Below are 17,490 nucleotides of genomic sequence, written 5' to 3'. Positions count from 1 at the left end.
AATGTTGGCTATTTGTTCATTTGAAAAATACCATGGATAGCACTAAAATATCTTTTGTTCAAAAATTGGTACACAAATTTCATTTTCTAAAATAACACTAAATAAAAATTAAAAAACCATTTTATTTACATTTTAGTTTAATTTTAGTGACTAGAGTTTAGTATTCAAAGGATGGAGGTGGCATTACGGTTTAAGAGTTATAATAATTTAACCTTTTTTTGTCAAATAAGATGTTGAAAATAAATCAGGAAATGCAATCGTGTTTCTTTTATGACCAAGCGCAGTTGGGCAGCATGGATGGTGCTCAAAGATGTGCTAAATTCATGAAGTAAGGAAAAGCATAGCAGCGATGATGATGATGCATGTCTTTGGTTATTGTACCTATCACCATTAAAACATGACTAGAATAACGTGATTTTTATTGAATTTTTTTTTTACTGAATTTTTTTTTATTGAGTTGTAGAACATATCTTTTAATTTCTAGAAATAATTATCTTTCCAAAATACTTCAAATATGAAAATAGAAACACAATTTCAAGAAGAGTACATATAAAGATTCTCAGAATAAGTCAATAACGTTTGCAGTTGTAGGAAGTCTTCTTTAAATTTCAAGTTAAGTTTCTGTGATTTCTTCTTAACTTTTTCTGAATGTTGTGATATTTTGCAAAAGGGCGAATACAAAACTGGTTTTCGCTACGATTTTTTTTCAGTGATTCAAAATTAATAAAAACATATCTGATTAAATGAAATTAGATATTTATTATTTCAAATCCTAACTTATGCGTCTCCTTTTATATGTGAAAATGTATACCAAATAACACTTTTCAAAATAAACCAGTTATAAACATATTTTTCTTCTTTAGGTGTTTGCACTAAGTAATTATCAATAGACCTAAAATAAATATAGATTAAATATAAACAACCACAAAGAGAAAATATATTGTTTTTGTTTGGATCTACCTTTGGATAAGAGAATCTCCGAGTTTACTTTATTTTTACATGGAGTTTGGAGTAAGAAATATTTCAACCTTATTTTATTTTCTATTTAATGTTTTTTGTCGAGATATTTTCTATTTAACTATATAAAAAATAAAATAATTCTGTAAATAGAATAATAATTTTTTTCATTGTTTCATTTTTTATTTTAAAATGAAACAGAATTATAGTAAAATTCAACTCATATAGTTACTCCATTTTGAAGTAGAAATAAAGTACATTGGAGATGGGCTAATTAATAGATGTTTTACGTTTTATATATTGACGGGCAATAATGCCGCTCATATGTTAGCACAAAAAGTCACACCCATCTTCTTTTTATTAATTTTTCTTTTTATCCTTTTTTATCATGAAGTGTTCTTATTATCCTTTCATGGTTAAATTATACTTTGTATATAAACCATTTCATTCGAGTTAATGAAAATTAATTCTATGCTTATCGTATATATATATATAGACATTTAATTCAGTGGTTTTGGAAGTTCGTACCAATCACAGTATTGTATTTAAGTTACGATCTGTGCTCAGCTAATTGCCTAATTTTGTCCTATTGTTTTCTGTTGAAATTCTTTCAATTCTCTTATCCGCAATTTCATGGTTTCAATAAGTTAGAATAAGAATATAACCGATTAACCAAAAATATAATTGAAAATATTAGCTAATGTTATGGCTAAACTATTGTATGTAGTTTATATGTTAAACATAAAAGTGTTCTCAATTTCTTTTTAAATTTTGTATTCTTTTTCTCTTTCACTAATTTTGTCAAATTTCATGTGCACTGTCTTCTTTTCTATCTTGCCCCTAGACAATTTATAGTATAATTTTACGTGGTCTAGATTATCATGTCTCAACGCTGATCTCCAGTCGCCGATTGTTTTGTTCCTATTTTCCGATTCGAGGTGAACCTCAAAACATCAATAATACGCGGGTCTTTAACTTTGAAATTCTCCACCAGTATAATTTGAACATTGAATTCTATACTATTTCAACCTATATACAATATATTTTTTTTTTTGACTAAATTCTTTCAATTAAAAACATAAACGATTACAAAGTAAGGTTACAAAACTTTAGAGTTTGGTAACATTTGCATGAAACACATTTCATGATAAGTTAAGTCTCAAACCAAATGTTATTAGGCCGGAACTAGAAAGAACCAAAGAAATGAAAGTAGTATGTAATATGGTATCAAAAATATCAAAAATAATATTATTTTGATATTAAAAGAATATAATATGGTAAAGTAGTATGTTTGGTTACATATGTTATATGGATATATTGTCCGTAGGCCAAAAGAAAATGGATATATTGTTGAGTATATTGTTCAGTATGAAACCCAACATGGATATTTGTATTTGCATCTGCGGTAAAATTATAAATTCGACTGATACCCTAAAAATCAGAATATATCATCCATGTTCATCCCTATATCTGTAAATGATAGCATTATAACGGTTTGGATAATTCATATGATTAGGAAAATTAAACTTCAACAAATATATAAATATATATCAAATAAAACTTAATCACGAATTAGGAAAAATTGTCTTTGCTACTTGTTGGAAACTTTAGCTGGTTATATTATTGAAAAGTTGCTTTAAAACCACTCTAGGGAATGTGGACGGCACAAACCTTTAAGACAGTCGCTGTCTTATAAAGAACTGAAGAGCAACGTGAATGTCGTTTACGAATAATCCATCGTGCACGTTTTGACACGTACGTCAGCAGTCTCCTTTCAACAGGTCCCCTGTTTAGGTATCATTTTCATTCATCTTTAATCGTTTTTACTCCCATCAACTAATAATTGAGTCGATATTGTTTAATTTTGTCAAAGAGAATTCGATATTGTTTAAAAAGAGAGTTTTTAAACAGTATAACTTTATATCAAGATAATTTTCTTTTAGAATCGTCAAAAAGTTATGGATACCGTTAGGAATATGATGAATGACTTGAATCGCGTTAGTGATTTAACACAACTAAACGTGCAGAAAAAAAAAAAATTTCGTTCGTAGAAACTGCAGTCTAAAATTTACTAGAGAAGTCTAGAGGCAATAGAAGAAACATGCTATAATTATACACTGACTGTAGGGAAATTAATAGAATTGCAAAAGAAAAACAAATGGTGCAAAACGAATGGTACAAAAACAACATATTTTGATAAACTTGTTCATTGCATAAAATGTCGATATAACACACAAATAACGAAATTCTTGGAAGATAATGGTGGCCACGCGTTTCTTGAACACTTAAAGTTGTGCTTATCCTAGAGTTCCTTCTTAGTGGTCCTTGTGAAATCTACTTGCAAACAGACGAGGTAAGTGATTAGAGGCTTATTGAATCAAGAATTTGAAAAAATTAAAGTTTTGGGTAAATCCAAGAAGATCTGAGATTTAAGTAAATTTTAAAAAAAAATTGTTACAAGTTTTAAGTATTTTTGAAGAAATTGCAGAGTTTTTGAAAAAAAAAATCTTTTAAAATTTAAATATTTATTTAAAATGATATTTTATTTTTAAAATTGCTATAATTCATATTTTATTGTTTTATGAAATATATAAAATAGATAAAGTTTAAAATTCGATTTTTAACTCTTTTTTTCATTTCAAAAAGTTTGATTTTCTTTTCAAAAATGTGAAGTAAATTTTTTGTTTTTATTTTTTAGATTCAAATAGCATCATAGGAGGTGGTATTTCCATTCACTGCTTTTGCACTATAAAATATTATCTAAACTCACCAAATCTCATTTGATAGATTTTATTGACAACATACATATTTTTCCCTGTTCGAAAACGCGGCCACTTAGCCACTGTTCGGAGGTTGACCGCGGCGGTTATGCCCAAATCGGTGTAACCAGGCATTGACCGCCTAAATTTTTGTTTTCGTCCTTGTAAGTTAAAACACGGTTGATTATTTTTTACTCATTATTGACAGATTTTGTGTAATTATTCATTACTAAATAATTATAATTACCTATCAAACCCAAAACAAACACATACATACTACATTTAGAGATTTTTTTCGTATCAAAATCCACCATTTACGAATCAAAAAGAGAGTATTTAAAATTATATATAAAAAAATTATATAATTATGTCTAAGAACTTGTATCATCATGTTTAAAATTAGCTAAATATATTATAAATATATTAAATTGTATTTAAAACTAAACCCCGCATATTCTCCGAATACTCTTTGATTTTTTGATAACTCGCTAGGCCCGGAGTTACCGCCCAAATAGCGCCTAGCGTAGTTCCGAACAGGGATATTTTCCAATAAGCTGAAATTTGAAAGAACTTTTCGATTCCCATGTGAGTCTATAAGGTAATAAATCTGGTTAGCTGAGCGTCCAGTTGCAACCACCCGGTGAAAGAAAGATGTATCTAGGTCTCTAATATTCAGCCAGAGCACTCTAGAGAACGTTGCTGTAAGAAATTTTCCTCAGCTATAGCCAGGGTAATCTATTTCCTATGAACTTCCTTTTCAAGTTGAGCCAGCTGCGAACTCGGGTTATGCATCATATTTCTCTGACTATCAACCAGCAGATTATGGCCTTCCTTGACTCGAGCTTCCAAGTCTGAGTACTGCTCACGATTTATGTCTCTGATTTCGTTCTTCAGGAGTTCTAACTTCCTTGAAAGCGAATACATTTCAAAACCTTGAACTGATGATTCATGCCAGTTAATAGCAACTCTGGTGAGAAAATCCTGGTGAGCAAGCAGAAAGTGCGAGATCATGAAGTGCTTTTTTTTGTCTTGGCCCTTGACCCAAAGATAATGCAGCTAGGATCGTGATCTGAGAAGATGGGTTCTCCAAAGTGGGCATATACCATAGGAAATTCGATTTGCCAATGATCATCGATGAGGATTATATCAAGCTTCTTCGCTATAGGTGATTATTCTTGATTATTCCACCAGGTAAATGCATTGCAATCAATGGCCTATCAAACAAGCCTGCATAATTAACACAATCCCTAAAATTTGATATACCCCGAGAGATTCTCATAGAACATGTTGAACTCTCTTGAGGGCTTAAGATCTGGTTAAAGTCTCCCAAAGCAGCCCAAGGCTTTCCACATAACATAGAATCTTGAGCAAAGATCCTCAACTCATCCCATAACTGCCGCCTACGGTATTTACAATTATAACCATAAATAAAGGAAACAAAAACCGCTGTAGTGGATTGAGTCAACTCAATCTGGCAAGTGATCATCTGAGCAGATTCATCCCAACTCAGCATACGGCTTGGACTGCCGTAGCCATTTTCTAAGATTATTGTGCTTGAGCTTGCTATTGATTCTTCTTACATTCCAGAAAAAGAGTCCACTAACATATCAAGGTTTTAGATATTTGCTGGGGTGATTCCCCGAGAACCTCCTTTTCATTCCATCGCTTCTTTTTTCTACTGCTTTTCGAGACCTTTGTGGAAATCATAGGGAAATTATTTCTGGGTTGTGTTAATCCCCTGAAGGAAAATCTGAAGAACAATCTGAGCTGACACTTTCCGAGGATTCAGAGTCCGAAGATAAAGATAAAGATGTGACAAAAGGAGTCTTCTGGTGGTTACTATAGTTTCTTGGTCAGATTCTGAAAAGTTCTTCACTCCAGCCATATTTACTTGAACCATTATTCACTTTCATCATCCATCTATTTTTGCGCGTGTTAATATTTATCAATTATCATAACTACAAGTATCCGACCCCACTATCAGTATCAAAGGGTCTCTGTCTGTTTTATAGCATCTAAATAAACACATGTCTTATTAAAATAAAATAAAAAATTGGTGAAGAGAAGAGACATTATTTTGTCTGGATAGAAATCAATCAATCATCATTTGGATTCACACACTCAAGTTAAAAATTTGATCAAACAATTAATAAATTGTTACCTAAATATCAATACCTTGTATGATTTCTCATACTATCATATACTCACTTGTTCAAGTTTGCTAATATTTCCCAACGATTAGGAAACTGAGCCATGTATGGTATATATATATATATATATATATGAATGCACCGTCCAGAGAAAGATAATGGTCACGCGGTTGTTAAGGACGTACGTTGCTGTTGTAGACCTGAACTTGTGCTGGTCTTGCTGGTCCTAGTAAAACCAATAGCCAAATCATTGAATATGTAGTTTTGTTGTTTATCCATTATTCTAATTTAAGTCCAACAGAACCGTATTGAGAAAAGAAAAAAAAAAGTAAGTAAATAGGTGATTCCTTTTTATAAATGAAATAAAAAGGGTTATAAATTTCTAGGAAAAAAACATTTGCCGATTAATAGAATAAAAAATCGACACACTTACTCACACTGTCACACATAGGATTTGAATGGAAAACTGATCAGGCACAGATCGTATCTAGCAGATCTAGCGAGAGTGGATCTCCAAGAGTGAAACTAGCAGTACGGTTCAAAATATATTTGAATTGTGAGAGTGAATAGAAATCGGTTCAAAACATTATATAAATATAAAATAATTATAAAAAGTATTTATGCTTTCATAATTAAAAATAGTTATTTTTAATAAAACTAATTACCAAATGCTATAAATAAATAAAACTATTCAAATATAATATTATTAATTCAAACATATATATAATTGTTTTGAGCATTAAAATTAAACTAGAATTTGATTCGTGCACCTGCGCATATATTTTTCACTTTTATACAAGTCAAAACTTGATATCCAGTGCTACATGATGGTATATAATTTTTACTTCTAATCCATGTTCGGGAGAATGTTAGACATGAGTTAGGAGGCGATATCAAAACTGCGCTATTGGAACTGTCAAATTATCAAAAAAAAATTCGAGATTAATCAGAGCAAATCTTTAATAATCTATTGTGATATTAATTTATAAAATAATATAAATTCACTCAAAGGTTTTACTCCAAATGATTAATTGATATTTCTTATTCTAATACACTAAAATATATATATAATTTGTACATACATGATACATCAAAAAATCTTGTCTTGATCTTGAGAACATACAAATGATATTTTTATGTTTATCGTTTTTATCTATAGTTTCTTAGAAAAAAAACATATTTTGATTTTTCAGAATAATTCTTGTCCTTCTAGCTACTTCAGCTTCTACTGTATATGAGACACAAATGAACTGTATATGAGACACAAACGATGCTTTGTATCTCCATCTTTCACATACTTTTGTTTACATCTGCAATGATCATGTACATAAGCTTAGCTTTCTTTTGTCTTGAAGGTTCTCAAAATCTGAAACACATAATCTTCTTATAGCTTTAGGTTGTCTTTGTTGTTTGAACAGACTTGCAGGTTGCTTATCTCATGTCTGTGCGTCCATTTCACTGCCAAATCATATTGTTTCAGCGTAGTACCTATTGGAACCAATTTGTATACATTCACTGTGCAACTTAAAAGTGAAAGCAATTTGCACTGTTTGAAGAGCAAGAGATTTATACCTATTGGAACCAATAAGAAGATGAAGATTAAAGGCTCTTATTATCCAGTAACTGTTTATAGAGCGAGAGATTTATAAAGAATTGAACTATTGGCTTCAGAACTCAAGTCTGTGACAAATCTGTCCAATAATTCAAAACTCAAGTCTTCAGCATTGGCTTAAGAACCAAAAAAAAAATCACATGATACTCTGAAACACAACCATCTAGCTTATTGGAAGTAGTGGATGTGACCATTGGAGTCGTTAAGATGAGTAGGTGTCAACGGAAGAAATGTTGGGATTCCATTTGAACCGATCAGACCAATCTCAACCACATCTCTATTAGAATCATTCATCACAAAGTTGGAGCAGATCTCCTCAAAATGGTATGGGGTAATAGATTCTTATTCTTGATATCTTATCAAGCCAGTTCAATTGATCGATTGATTCCAATTTGTTTTTATCCGTTCCATCTGCCTCTATATCTGAATCCCGTCGTCTATATTTCTTTTTTTTTCTTATTCAGTTCTCTGTTTCAAGATTTCTTATATTGACATTGGTTATATTCTAAATCATTTAATCTTGTTATATTTTAAGGATAGTGAAGATGGCAGACTAAATGAATTGTTTTCAAGGGGTGTACAAATGACAAACTTGCCATTAATAAATATTTAGGATTTGGTTAAAAGTGGCATAAAATATAATATCGCACATGATAGTAAGATTAATTCTAAAGTGTAGTTCTCTTTTAATATAGTAGATGAGTTGAAAATTTATAAGGCCTATATATATACTGATAAAATACTTTTACCCGTGATAGTACGACTGAATGATACAAACAAATCCGTAGATTCAATATATTCATTTGTTATACATACACATAATTAAACACATTATTCGAACGATATGTAGATAAACATTTCCAAACCACAAACACACAGCATACACATAACTTGATTTAGATAAATAAACGAAAACATGCACGCATAAGTGGATATTATTTCATAGGTTTCACAAACCTTTAGTGGATCATAAAATAATTAACCTTGAGAGTGAGAGCATGCATGGATCACGCGGAATTAACTGCGTAGAAGTAGAGATCATTGATTCGCGTATATTGAGGAGTTTTACCTCCATGCATGAAGAGGCCTTTCTTCCCATAGGCTGTGGCAGCCGTGGAAGCCGTCCAACCACGTGTATTCGGTTCATCCCCTCCTTCAAACCTCTCCCACACCAATGTCTCTGTGTCCAATGCGAAACCCTCGTTGGACAACGTCCCCGGACCGAAATGGCCCTTTGGATCCGGCCAGGTCTCACCTCCAAATATTAATATATGTTTTCCCACGACCGCACTCGCAAACACGCTCCTCGCTGAAGGTTTCTCTCCTTTGGTCTCTACTACGGTCCATTTTTGAGAGGCCGGATCAAAATATTGAACTTTGTCAGACTCATAGTCACTTTTCCCATCAGGCGTAAGCGAACTCGCAAACCCATACACCACCCAAATCTTCCCTTGCACAACATGGAGCCCGGCTCCTCCTCTTTTCTCGAAATTTTCTCCAGGATCAGGTAGCTGCGCCCATTTCCCTTCAGAAACGTTATAGGCCTCGACCGTTCTGAACCGATGGGGGTTCGGCGTAACACCATCGCCTTGGCTCGTCCCACCAAATACATACACATGGTTTTCATCCGAAGCCATCGAATGGAAAGTACGAGCCTCGGGTCCTCCCTCTTCGCCGAGAATCGCCAGACGCTTCCACTCGTTCTTCACCGTATCGTACGAGTAAAAGTCGTTGTTTCCTTCCTTCTGATTGCGGCCTCCGTAGACATATAGCTTAGTTCCCACGGCCACCATGCGGACGCCGAAGCTGCTTTTAGGGATGTCTGGTCCAGATCCCTTGGCCGGAGCGATTGACCAGTTTTGAGTGTTGAGGTCAAAGACGTGAAGGTCGTTGTCGATGGCAATGTTGGTACTGAACTCGCCACCGAAAGAGTAGAGCTTATCCCCGACCACAGCTATGCCGTGTGAGCTTCTGTCACTTAGTGTATTTCCTCCTTTCTGCTCCACCTATTAATTAAAAACATGATGACGGTAGCAATGTTTATTACTGCTTTATGGAGCATATTGCTTCAAAAAACTTCATTTTTTTTTGAAAAAATGTTAAATTAATTCAAATAAAAAAATGGATTCATAATGGAATTGTGGCTATGTTTTTAGCACTCTAGCTTTCACCAAAAACTTCGTTTTGATGTAAAAGAACTTGCCAACTCGGCATACGGCTTTGTTTTAGTTAATTATTTTATAGTCCTGAGCCATCTCTTAGAGGTAAAACTGTAAAGTATATCAGTTTATTTTAAATAATAATGTATATATTAAGAATATGAATGTTTCTCTGGGGCAACAATATGAATTTGAGTGAAAATAACTCAACATTTTAAATCAAATCCTTTTTTAAAAGGCTTTTAAATCAAAATCCTTCGTAAATTAAATAATATTTACTGACGAAAAAATGTTAAATAATACATATACCTTGATCCACTCGCCTTGCAAAGTTGGAGCTACAGCTGCGATCTTCAAGCTTCGAGTAGAGATGTGCGAGGCCTGACGGAACTTTTGCGAAGCATGACGAACTTGAGTGAGCGAGGCGGGACAGAACTGGTGTGAGACAGAGTGAATATGCGTGAATTTAAAACATGGAATATTCATCTTCTTCTTGCAATAGAAGTCCCAAAAGTGTTTGGTTTTTGTTTGTAACGTCTTTTGCTGATCTGCTTGTTTGTGTCCCTCAGCTTCTCTTCATGTCGTTCTATTTATAGGCTAACGTGCCCTAACCCTTTTGATTGAGATCTTAGAGTTGCATTGGATCGGACGGCTGTGATTGCACGCATTTAATATTAATCACGTTAAGCGTTCCATAACAATTGAAAGCAGAAAACATTTTTGCTAGTTTTATCGTGGCAGCCTAATGGACAAATAATTAATAATCTCATTGTGCATGATTAAGATGAGAACTAGGCGTTAACTCAGTTATTTATCGAGTAAGCTAGCTTTTTTGGATGGTTATTATATTTGGGATTAGTCGAATCCAATTACCTTATCGAGTAGTATATGTGGCTTTGGAAAAACCTTTTTTGAAGAAGAAGATAGAAAATTGAACTTAAATTCTTGGTTTTATGCTGGACGGTACAAAAAACAAGACCACCCTGTTTCTTACTCGCTCAGTTTTTCAGACAACTATCCACGAAGCTGTCCACGAACTGGTTTGAAGGGGATAATAGTAATCTCACTAGAATCATCAAGGATCAAGAGGAAAATGTGGAACTGGGTAGTTTGTTATTTGCATAAGACACTGGATGTTCAAGTTAGCGGACTGCTCGCTGGGTCAAGTAAACAGAGAGAAGAATCATGCAGCAGATATCTTATAAAAAAAAGTTATGATTCACATACATTATCTTTTATATTTGATATTCCACCTTGTTGGTTGATTGAAAATATGATTTTAAAAAAGAAGAGACAAAAAAAAAATTATTTAATTTTAGAAGATATATTTTATTTTTGAGAAACAAAATAAAAAAATTATTTTTTATAATTGTATCATCTCAAGTTTATCAATTTTATAAATATATCATCGTTTTATTATTTAATTAAACAGTTAGATCTTGATACTTTAAAAAATATATTATGTATTCCATGTTTTTAAAAACATTTTTAGTAATATTCAATTTTTCTTCTAAACATTATTTATAGAATAAAAATGTTTTCAGTGGTATGATTTATCTTACATTAAATAGAAAAGAATTAACAATATTATTTTAAATATAGAATAACAATATTAGATGACAAAAAAAAAAGAATAACACTATTCATTTATTTTGTTTTGAAATTGATTTTTTTTCTTTACAAAAAATTGTACATTTTTATATTGGTTCATTTCCCATCTAAATAAAATTATATATTATACTTTTTATATTTAAATATTATGTTTAATGTATTTTTTATATTGTAACAAATTTTTAATTTTAAAATAATCATTTAGTTTTAAAAATGTTACAATTATGTTGGCATATTATTACAAGAAAAAAAACAACATTTTAAAAGTTATTGATTATATAATATATTAATTAATATATATATACTTAGAAATTTTATTTTTAGAGTAAAAAATTAAAGTAATTATTGGAGAAAACACTTTTCTATTTTGAATATTTTGAGTACTCTGTTTTGGGAATAAAATATAGAAGTAATTGTTAGAGATGGTCTTACACCTTAGGGCATCTCCAATGGTTGGCTTCATTTTCAGCTTCAAAAGTGCACTTTATTCAAAATGAAGCACATTTCTTCCAATGGTTTGCTTCATTTCTTTTTTGTAAAATGAATATTCCAAGTACATTCCATGTCCCCTTTATCATTAATTATTAATAACATCTTATATTTTTTTCATATTTAGTAATTTTACCCAAGTGTTTTGTTTTAACAATAATTTAACATAATTATTATTTAATATAAATCAAACATTATCATATTAAAATACTACTACATAACATAAATAAACAAACACAGAACACCATATTTTGTAAAAAAAGACATCTTATATATATTTTTTCTTTAAATGATTAATTAAAGTGTTTAGAAGTAAAATGTGATATTATTTATTTTCCATTATTTTTAAACGAATTAAAGTTCTTAAAATGAATATTCTCATGTTTTTCATTATAAATATCTAATTAGATGAATAGAATTGTCAAAATTTTAAAATGGATTGGATAATATTGACATATATAATTTATTTCGGTAAAAAATAGAAACAAACAAAAGTTAAGAACCAATTTATAATTTAGAAAGTTTAGCTTAAAAAATGAATCAGTGAACAGTATTGCTTCAAATTTGTAATCATACTGTTCACTTCTTCATTTTGAAACAAGAAATAAAACACCATTGAAACAAAATTTACTTCAAAATTAAATAAAAAGTGAAAAATAAAGCAAAAAGTAAAAAATGAAGCTCCATTAGAAATGATCTTAACGGTTATTAAATATTTCTACAATTTGTGGCTTTTGTTAAATATATTCTTAACTTCTTTCATGGACCGCACAGACACAGTCTAAAGAGCAACGTGCCATCATACTCACCTATCACGGGATCCACTCTTTAGGAATCTTTGGCCTTTTTAACGAGAGTAGCCGAGTAGAGTTAAATGTCGGGGAAAGCTGTGTTTCTATTTTACTACAGAGTTGGTAGTAGAAAATGACTATACTTTCAAATATATTAGTACAGTAATAAGGAAAAAAATAATGAATCTGGAATAGAAAATCAAATATTTTGTTAGCATATAACAAATATTTTGATCATATTAGAATTTTAAATTGTATGTTATCTCTTCAACTACTCCGAGTGGTCCTCGTGAATGTGACTATGTGAGCGCATACAAACAAAGCAGTACAAACATATAATTAATGCTAGTTGTCATCACAACTACACTATTAGCCCACGTGTTGTTATATATTTTCCTGCGTGCCTGTGCATGCACTTGGACGTAACCAACTTTTTTTTTTGAGAATAATATCCAACTTTTAATTGTAATAAATCTTATATATAACACTTTTATAAGTGTAGAAATCTAAATGCTAAATGGTAATGCTAAACGTAAATGGCTTTGGATTCAAATTTATAAATGTATATGGTCTAATTATGTGAGGAAAACGCACACTACCAGCTATTAAAAACAACGCACACAACAATAACATGTCTATGTAACTGAGAAACAATCTAAAAAATTTATTTTGCCAAATCACAAGCTAAGAGTTAAACTGTAGATTTCTTAAGTTGCTTTATCCTATAAAATCCAAACTCGTATTTTTCACCTTTTTGTTATATTATTTGTAGCAGAAAATAATAGCATGGAAATAAATAAAACTGAAAGTGGGAAATAGCATTCGAAATTGTGCATAACGTGATTATATAAGAATATATGTAGCTTATCATTGTAACAACTTCGAGTGTTCATCAAATTAGGACAATTAAACTATATAGAAAACAATATGACGGCCTCAGTACACACGATGTGGAGAGAAAGGAATGGGAGAAGACATGGAGAAACACATCAGCCCTCAACTATTCTCATTAAGTTAGAAAGCCCTTTTTCAAAAAAAAAAAAGAAGTTCATTGATAAGGTGATCCTCTATAGAATCTCGTCACTCAATAAGAGAGTCCCCGATATGAGAACTTGAGAAGGCCATGCATGACGGCCTGGTTTGGTTCAAGATGAAGACCTGCAATTTTGATGCAGTTTTGTTCTGTTTTCAAATTGCATAAAGCTCTCTTACTCAGAAACATCAAACCTAATGCTACTAATAAACATGTTGTAATATATATATATATATATATATATATATATATATATTATTTTTTTTAAGAAAGGGTTTAAGAAAAATATATTTTTGAGATGAATAAATATAAATTTAACATTCTTTAAAAAATAAATATGTAAAATATAAGCAAAAGAAAACCTTCAACCAAAGAAATGTAACAAACACGGATAAAATTAAACTAAGAAAACATATCTATCTCTTTGCTCAAAAAAAAAGAAAACATATCTCTTTTGAGTAAAAAGAGACTATTGGGCAAAACTTCTGGTATTGGGTTAATTTTTTGGAAGTGCCAGACCTCATTGCTACCCATGAATTTGATTGCAAACAAACAAGGCAGTACTATTACTAACATATAATGACTGATATTTGTTAGTTGTCATCACAACCACACACTTAGCCCACGTGTTACATATTTCCTGGGAAGTAACTAATTTTAACTGGTTCAACATCTAATACAGAAAACTTTTATAAGTGTAAGAATGTAAACATATATGGATTCAGACTCAATTTTATATAACAATCTTAGTTAATTAATTAAAAGGTTATATGGTCTAATTATGTGAGGAAAACCCACACTGACAAACAATTTGATTATGGCATTTGTGAAACTCCTATTACATCAGATGTTTATCTACCCGTTACTGTTTGTAATCCGTTGGTTGAAGTCTGTTTGTTGATCTTATACATTTGTAATTGTATACTTTTTTTGAACTAGCTTGTAATTGTATACATTTCACAATATATAGACTAGAGTAAACCCCATACATATACGGGATATATATATCCTAATCCCATGTTCGAATAATCGTTCATGAGGCGTATCCCAATTGTTGAGCTTTGATCCAAATCGGTTAAAATATAGGAGCTCCTAAAAAATTTCACTTTTTTTTTAATTTCAGTTTATACTAAAAATGCTTTATATTAATTGGATATATAAATTTTAAAGAAGCCATCCACTTTGTTTTTTTCCGGCTCAACAATAATTTTCATAATCTAAATATGTCCAACCTAGTATTTAAACTTCACATACATCGACAAGATCTAGTAATATCTAAACACACTTAACAAGATTCTATGCTATCCCACCGAAACAAATTCATCCCACTACTCGATGTGAACCGTCCCGTACACCAACTAATTCTACCACTATACATGAGATTACAAAGCTATCCTAGTCCTCCAAGAGATCCTAGCAGAGAACATGATAGGATGACCGGAGCTGTTGTTACCAGAGAGACCTCTATTTTGCAGGTTCTGTGATCTAATCTCATTCAAGCTTTCTAATTTTAATAGATTTAGGCCCTGAAAATGAAATCCCACGAGTCATTTAATATCCAAAGATCACAAATCTACGATGTACAAAACACAAACTCAAAAGAAAACTGATTTTTTCTAAACCGTTCAAGAAATCGCAATTTGGAGAGTCTTAGGCTTTGGTGGCTGCGGCCGCACCTTCTCAACTGTAACTGTCAGAACCCCATCAGCATCTTCAGGTAAACGGAACTTCTTCACGAGAATCAGAAGAAGTCTCCGCTCGAGCCTAATGTACTTGCATCCTTGTTCTCTCTAATCACAATCCTCTCTCTTCCTCTTCCCGCTGCTCTTTATCACTATTGTCAACTCTTCCTCCACAGTCACCTATTCAAAACCATCACCACATCAAACACTTAAGTGAATGCTCATTATACTGATTACATGTATCTATGTGTGTACTTGGATATCAAATTTTGAGATTCATGGTATGTCGATGTAGAAGATACACTCTTTGGGAGATTCTAGAATATCAATTGGGATGTTAGTATTGCTTCCTCCTCTGATCGCTTTATCCTCGCCTGAGCGAGAAACCGGAAAGATCAGCTTTTTTATTGTCTCTCGAAGACTAAACCGGTGGTTGATTGCAACAGAACTCATATTGTGTCTTTTCTATGGATAGTTGGCTTCGATTCGTTTGAATCTCAATGACTGTTAGGCCATGCTTTGCGTCAAAACTTATTTTGCAGGGCCATAGAACCCATTAAGCCTATTGTACATTGGACCTGATTGATTTCTAATCGTATGCTCTATTGAGTGGTTCAAATATTTATATTACCATTGTGTGATTGTATTTACATAAAGAAAAAAGAACTTACATATATTGGAAAATTTTTGAAATTTTTTAAAATATATTTCGAACTAAAATGGCAAAAAAAGAGTGTAATTTTACTTTTCATCTCTTCAGTTTATATAGCAACAACTAAGATGATACCGCTGTACATACGGGTGAGCGGATAAGCGATACAATAAAAACATAACTTAGATTATGATGAAATTTTGATGAAATTTTTTCAATATTTAGTTTGTTCGCAGTTAAAGATGTTATTAACTTTGACTATTTTCTGTTACAACTTTAAATATTTTATATTTATTTTAAGAAATCATTATTTGTTTTACATTAAAACATTCATGAAAATATTTTTTGTTTTACCTTCAATATATCTCTTTCAAAAAATAAAACTATATATATATATATTTGTTATACATTGTTTTCAATATTTATGCTTTGGCTTTATAGTAAATATAGTTAATTAAAGATGATAGTTAATTGTGTTCAACACAGAAAATATGGTTTCTTATTATACATTCATTTTTTGAATTTAATGATACTTTTTGATTTATGATTATTCTAAAGTTGCTAATTTAAACGATATCAAAATCAAATAATTTATTCATTAAAAATTATATTAAATTAGATAGGCAATATTAAGCATAATTATAATTGAAATAAATATATATTTCGAATCTTGTATATGTTATTAAGTTTGGAAACTAACTACTACTAAATAAATGATAGTGATTAATTTTGAAAATGTAACTTTTACATTAAATTTATAATATACAGTTGATTTACTTTATATTAACAACTAAATATTTTTATTTTTATTTTCAGATTTTATACTTATGTTTAAAATTAATTACTTATATATATTCTAAAATACGAACTTACTATACTTTTGGATCAAATAATTTTTAATTATTGAGTTTATATCTTTTGAACTGAAAATTTTAAAATTTATTATAACTATATTGATATAATTATATTCATTCACGCTTTTGATAAATTATATTGTATTTTGGTTTATAAATTAATAAATTATTATTTTAAAGGTTTTTTATATTTTATTCAAAATAATAAAATTAAATATTAAATGATCTGGTATACATATAGATGTCAATATTTACTATTATATTTAAAATATTTTATATGAGTATAACCAGATCTATTAATTCTATTATTTTTTAGAAAACTGGTGTTTGAAAATTTATTGAGAATTACTTAAACTATCATTAGTTAAATCTATTTTTTAGATCAATCCAAAATACTCTAAGATTTAAGTTTATGATTTAGTGTTTAATATTTAGGGATTTAGTTGAATTTTTGAATTTCTATAAATAATTTTTAAACGTTTATAAATGATTTAGCAGAACTAGTTTATTTTTTTCATCACAAATTTATAGTAAAATTATAACTTTCTCAAATTTAGTTATGATTTTTTAAAAATTATTGTTTTCAGTTTTAGAACGTACATTTAATTTTAAAATCTTTAGAACTATATGATGCACTGTTAAAATTTTGGTCAAAACATTAAGATAATAACAAATGTGAATTTTTTTTTGTAAAAATTTAATATGTATGCTGAGATCTTATACTTTCCTTTAATCAATCAA

General features: G+C 30.4%; 1 protein-coding gene and 1 pseudogene across 1 annotated transcript; both read right to left on the bottom strand.

Annotated features, from left to right (window-relative positions):
• Positions 1-8,246: 8,246 nt before the first annotated feature.
• LOC103871085 (epithiospecifier protein) lies at positions 8,247-10,216 on the bottom strand. Its single transcript, XM_033273223.1, has 2 exons — positions 9,947-10,216; positions 8,247-9,484 (listed from the first exon to the last, which is right to left on the bottom strand). The coding sequence occupies exons 1-2, from the start codon at positions 10,121-10,123 to the stop codon at positions 8,486-8,488; spliced, it is 1,176 nt and encodes a 391-aa protein (XP_033129114.1). The 5' UTR covers positions 10,124-10,216; the 3' UTR covers positions 8,247-8,485.
• Positions 10,217-11,716: 1,500 nt separating this feature from the next.
• On the bottom strand, positions 11,717-17,305 carry LOC103871081 (annotated as a pseudogene).
• Positions 17,306-17,490: the final 185 nt, after the last annotated feature.

Source organism: Brassica rapa, chromosome A06, assembly GCF_000309985.2.
Source record: "Brassica rapa cultivar Chiifu-401-42 chromosome A06, CAAS_Brap_v3.01, whole genome shotgun sequence".
In the NCBI taxonomy this organism is placed as follows: domain Eukaryota; kingdom Viridiplantae; phylum Streptophyta; class Magnoliopsida; order Brassicales; family Brassicaceae; genus Brassica; species Brassica rapa.
This window is presented reverse-complemented; position numbering and strand designations above follow the sequence as displayed.

Coding starts and splice junctions, on each gene's coding strand:
- LOC103871085 (XM_033273223.1), bottom strand. CDS start 10,123: ATGAATATTCCATGTTTTAAATTCACGCATATTCACTCTGTCTCACAC. Junction 9,485..9,946: donor TGCAAGGCGAGTGGATCAAG/GTATATGTATTA, acceptor TTTAATTAATAG/GTGGAGCAGAAAGGAGGAAA.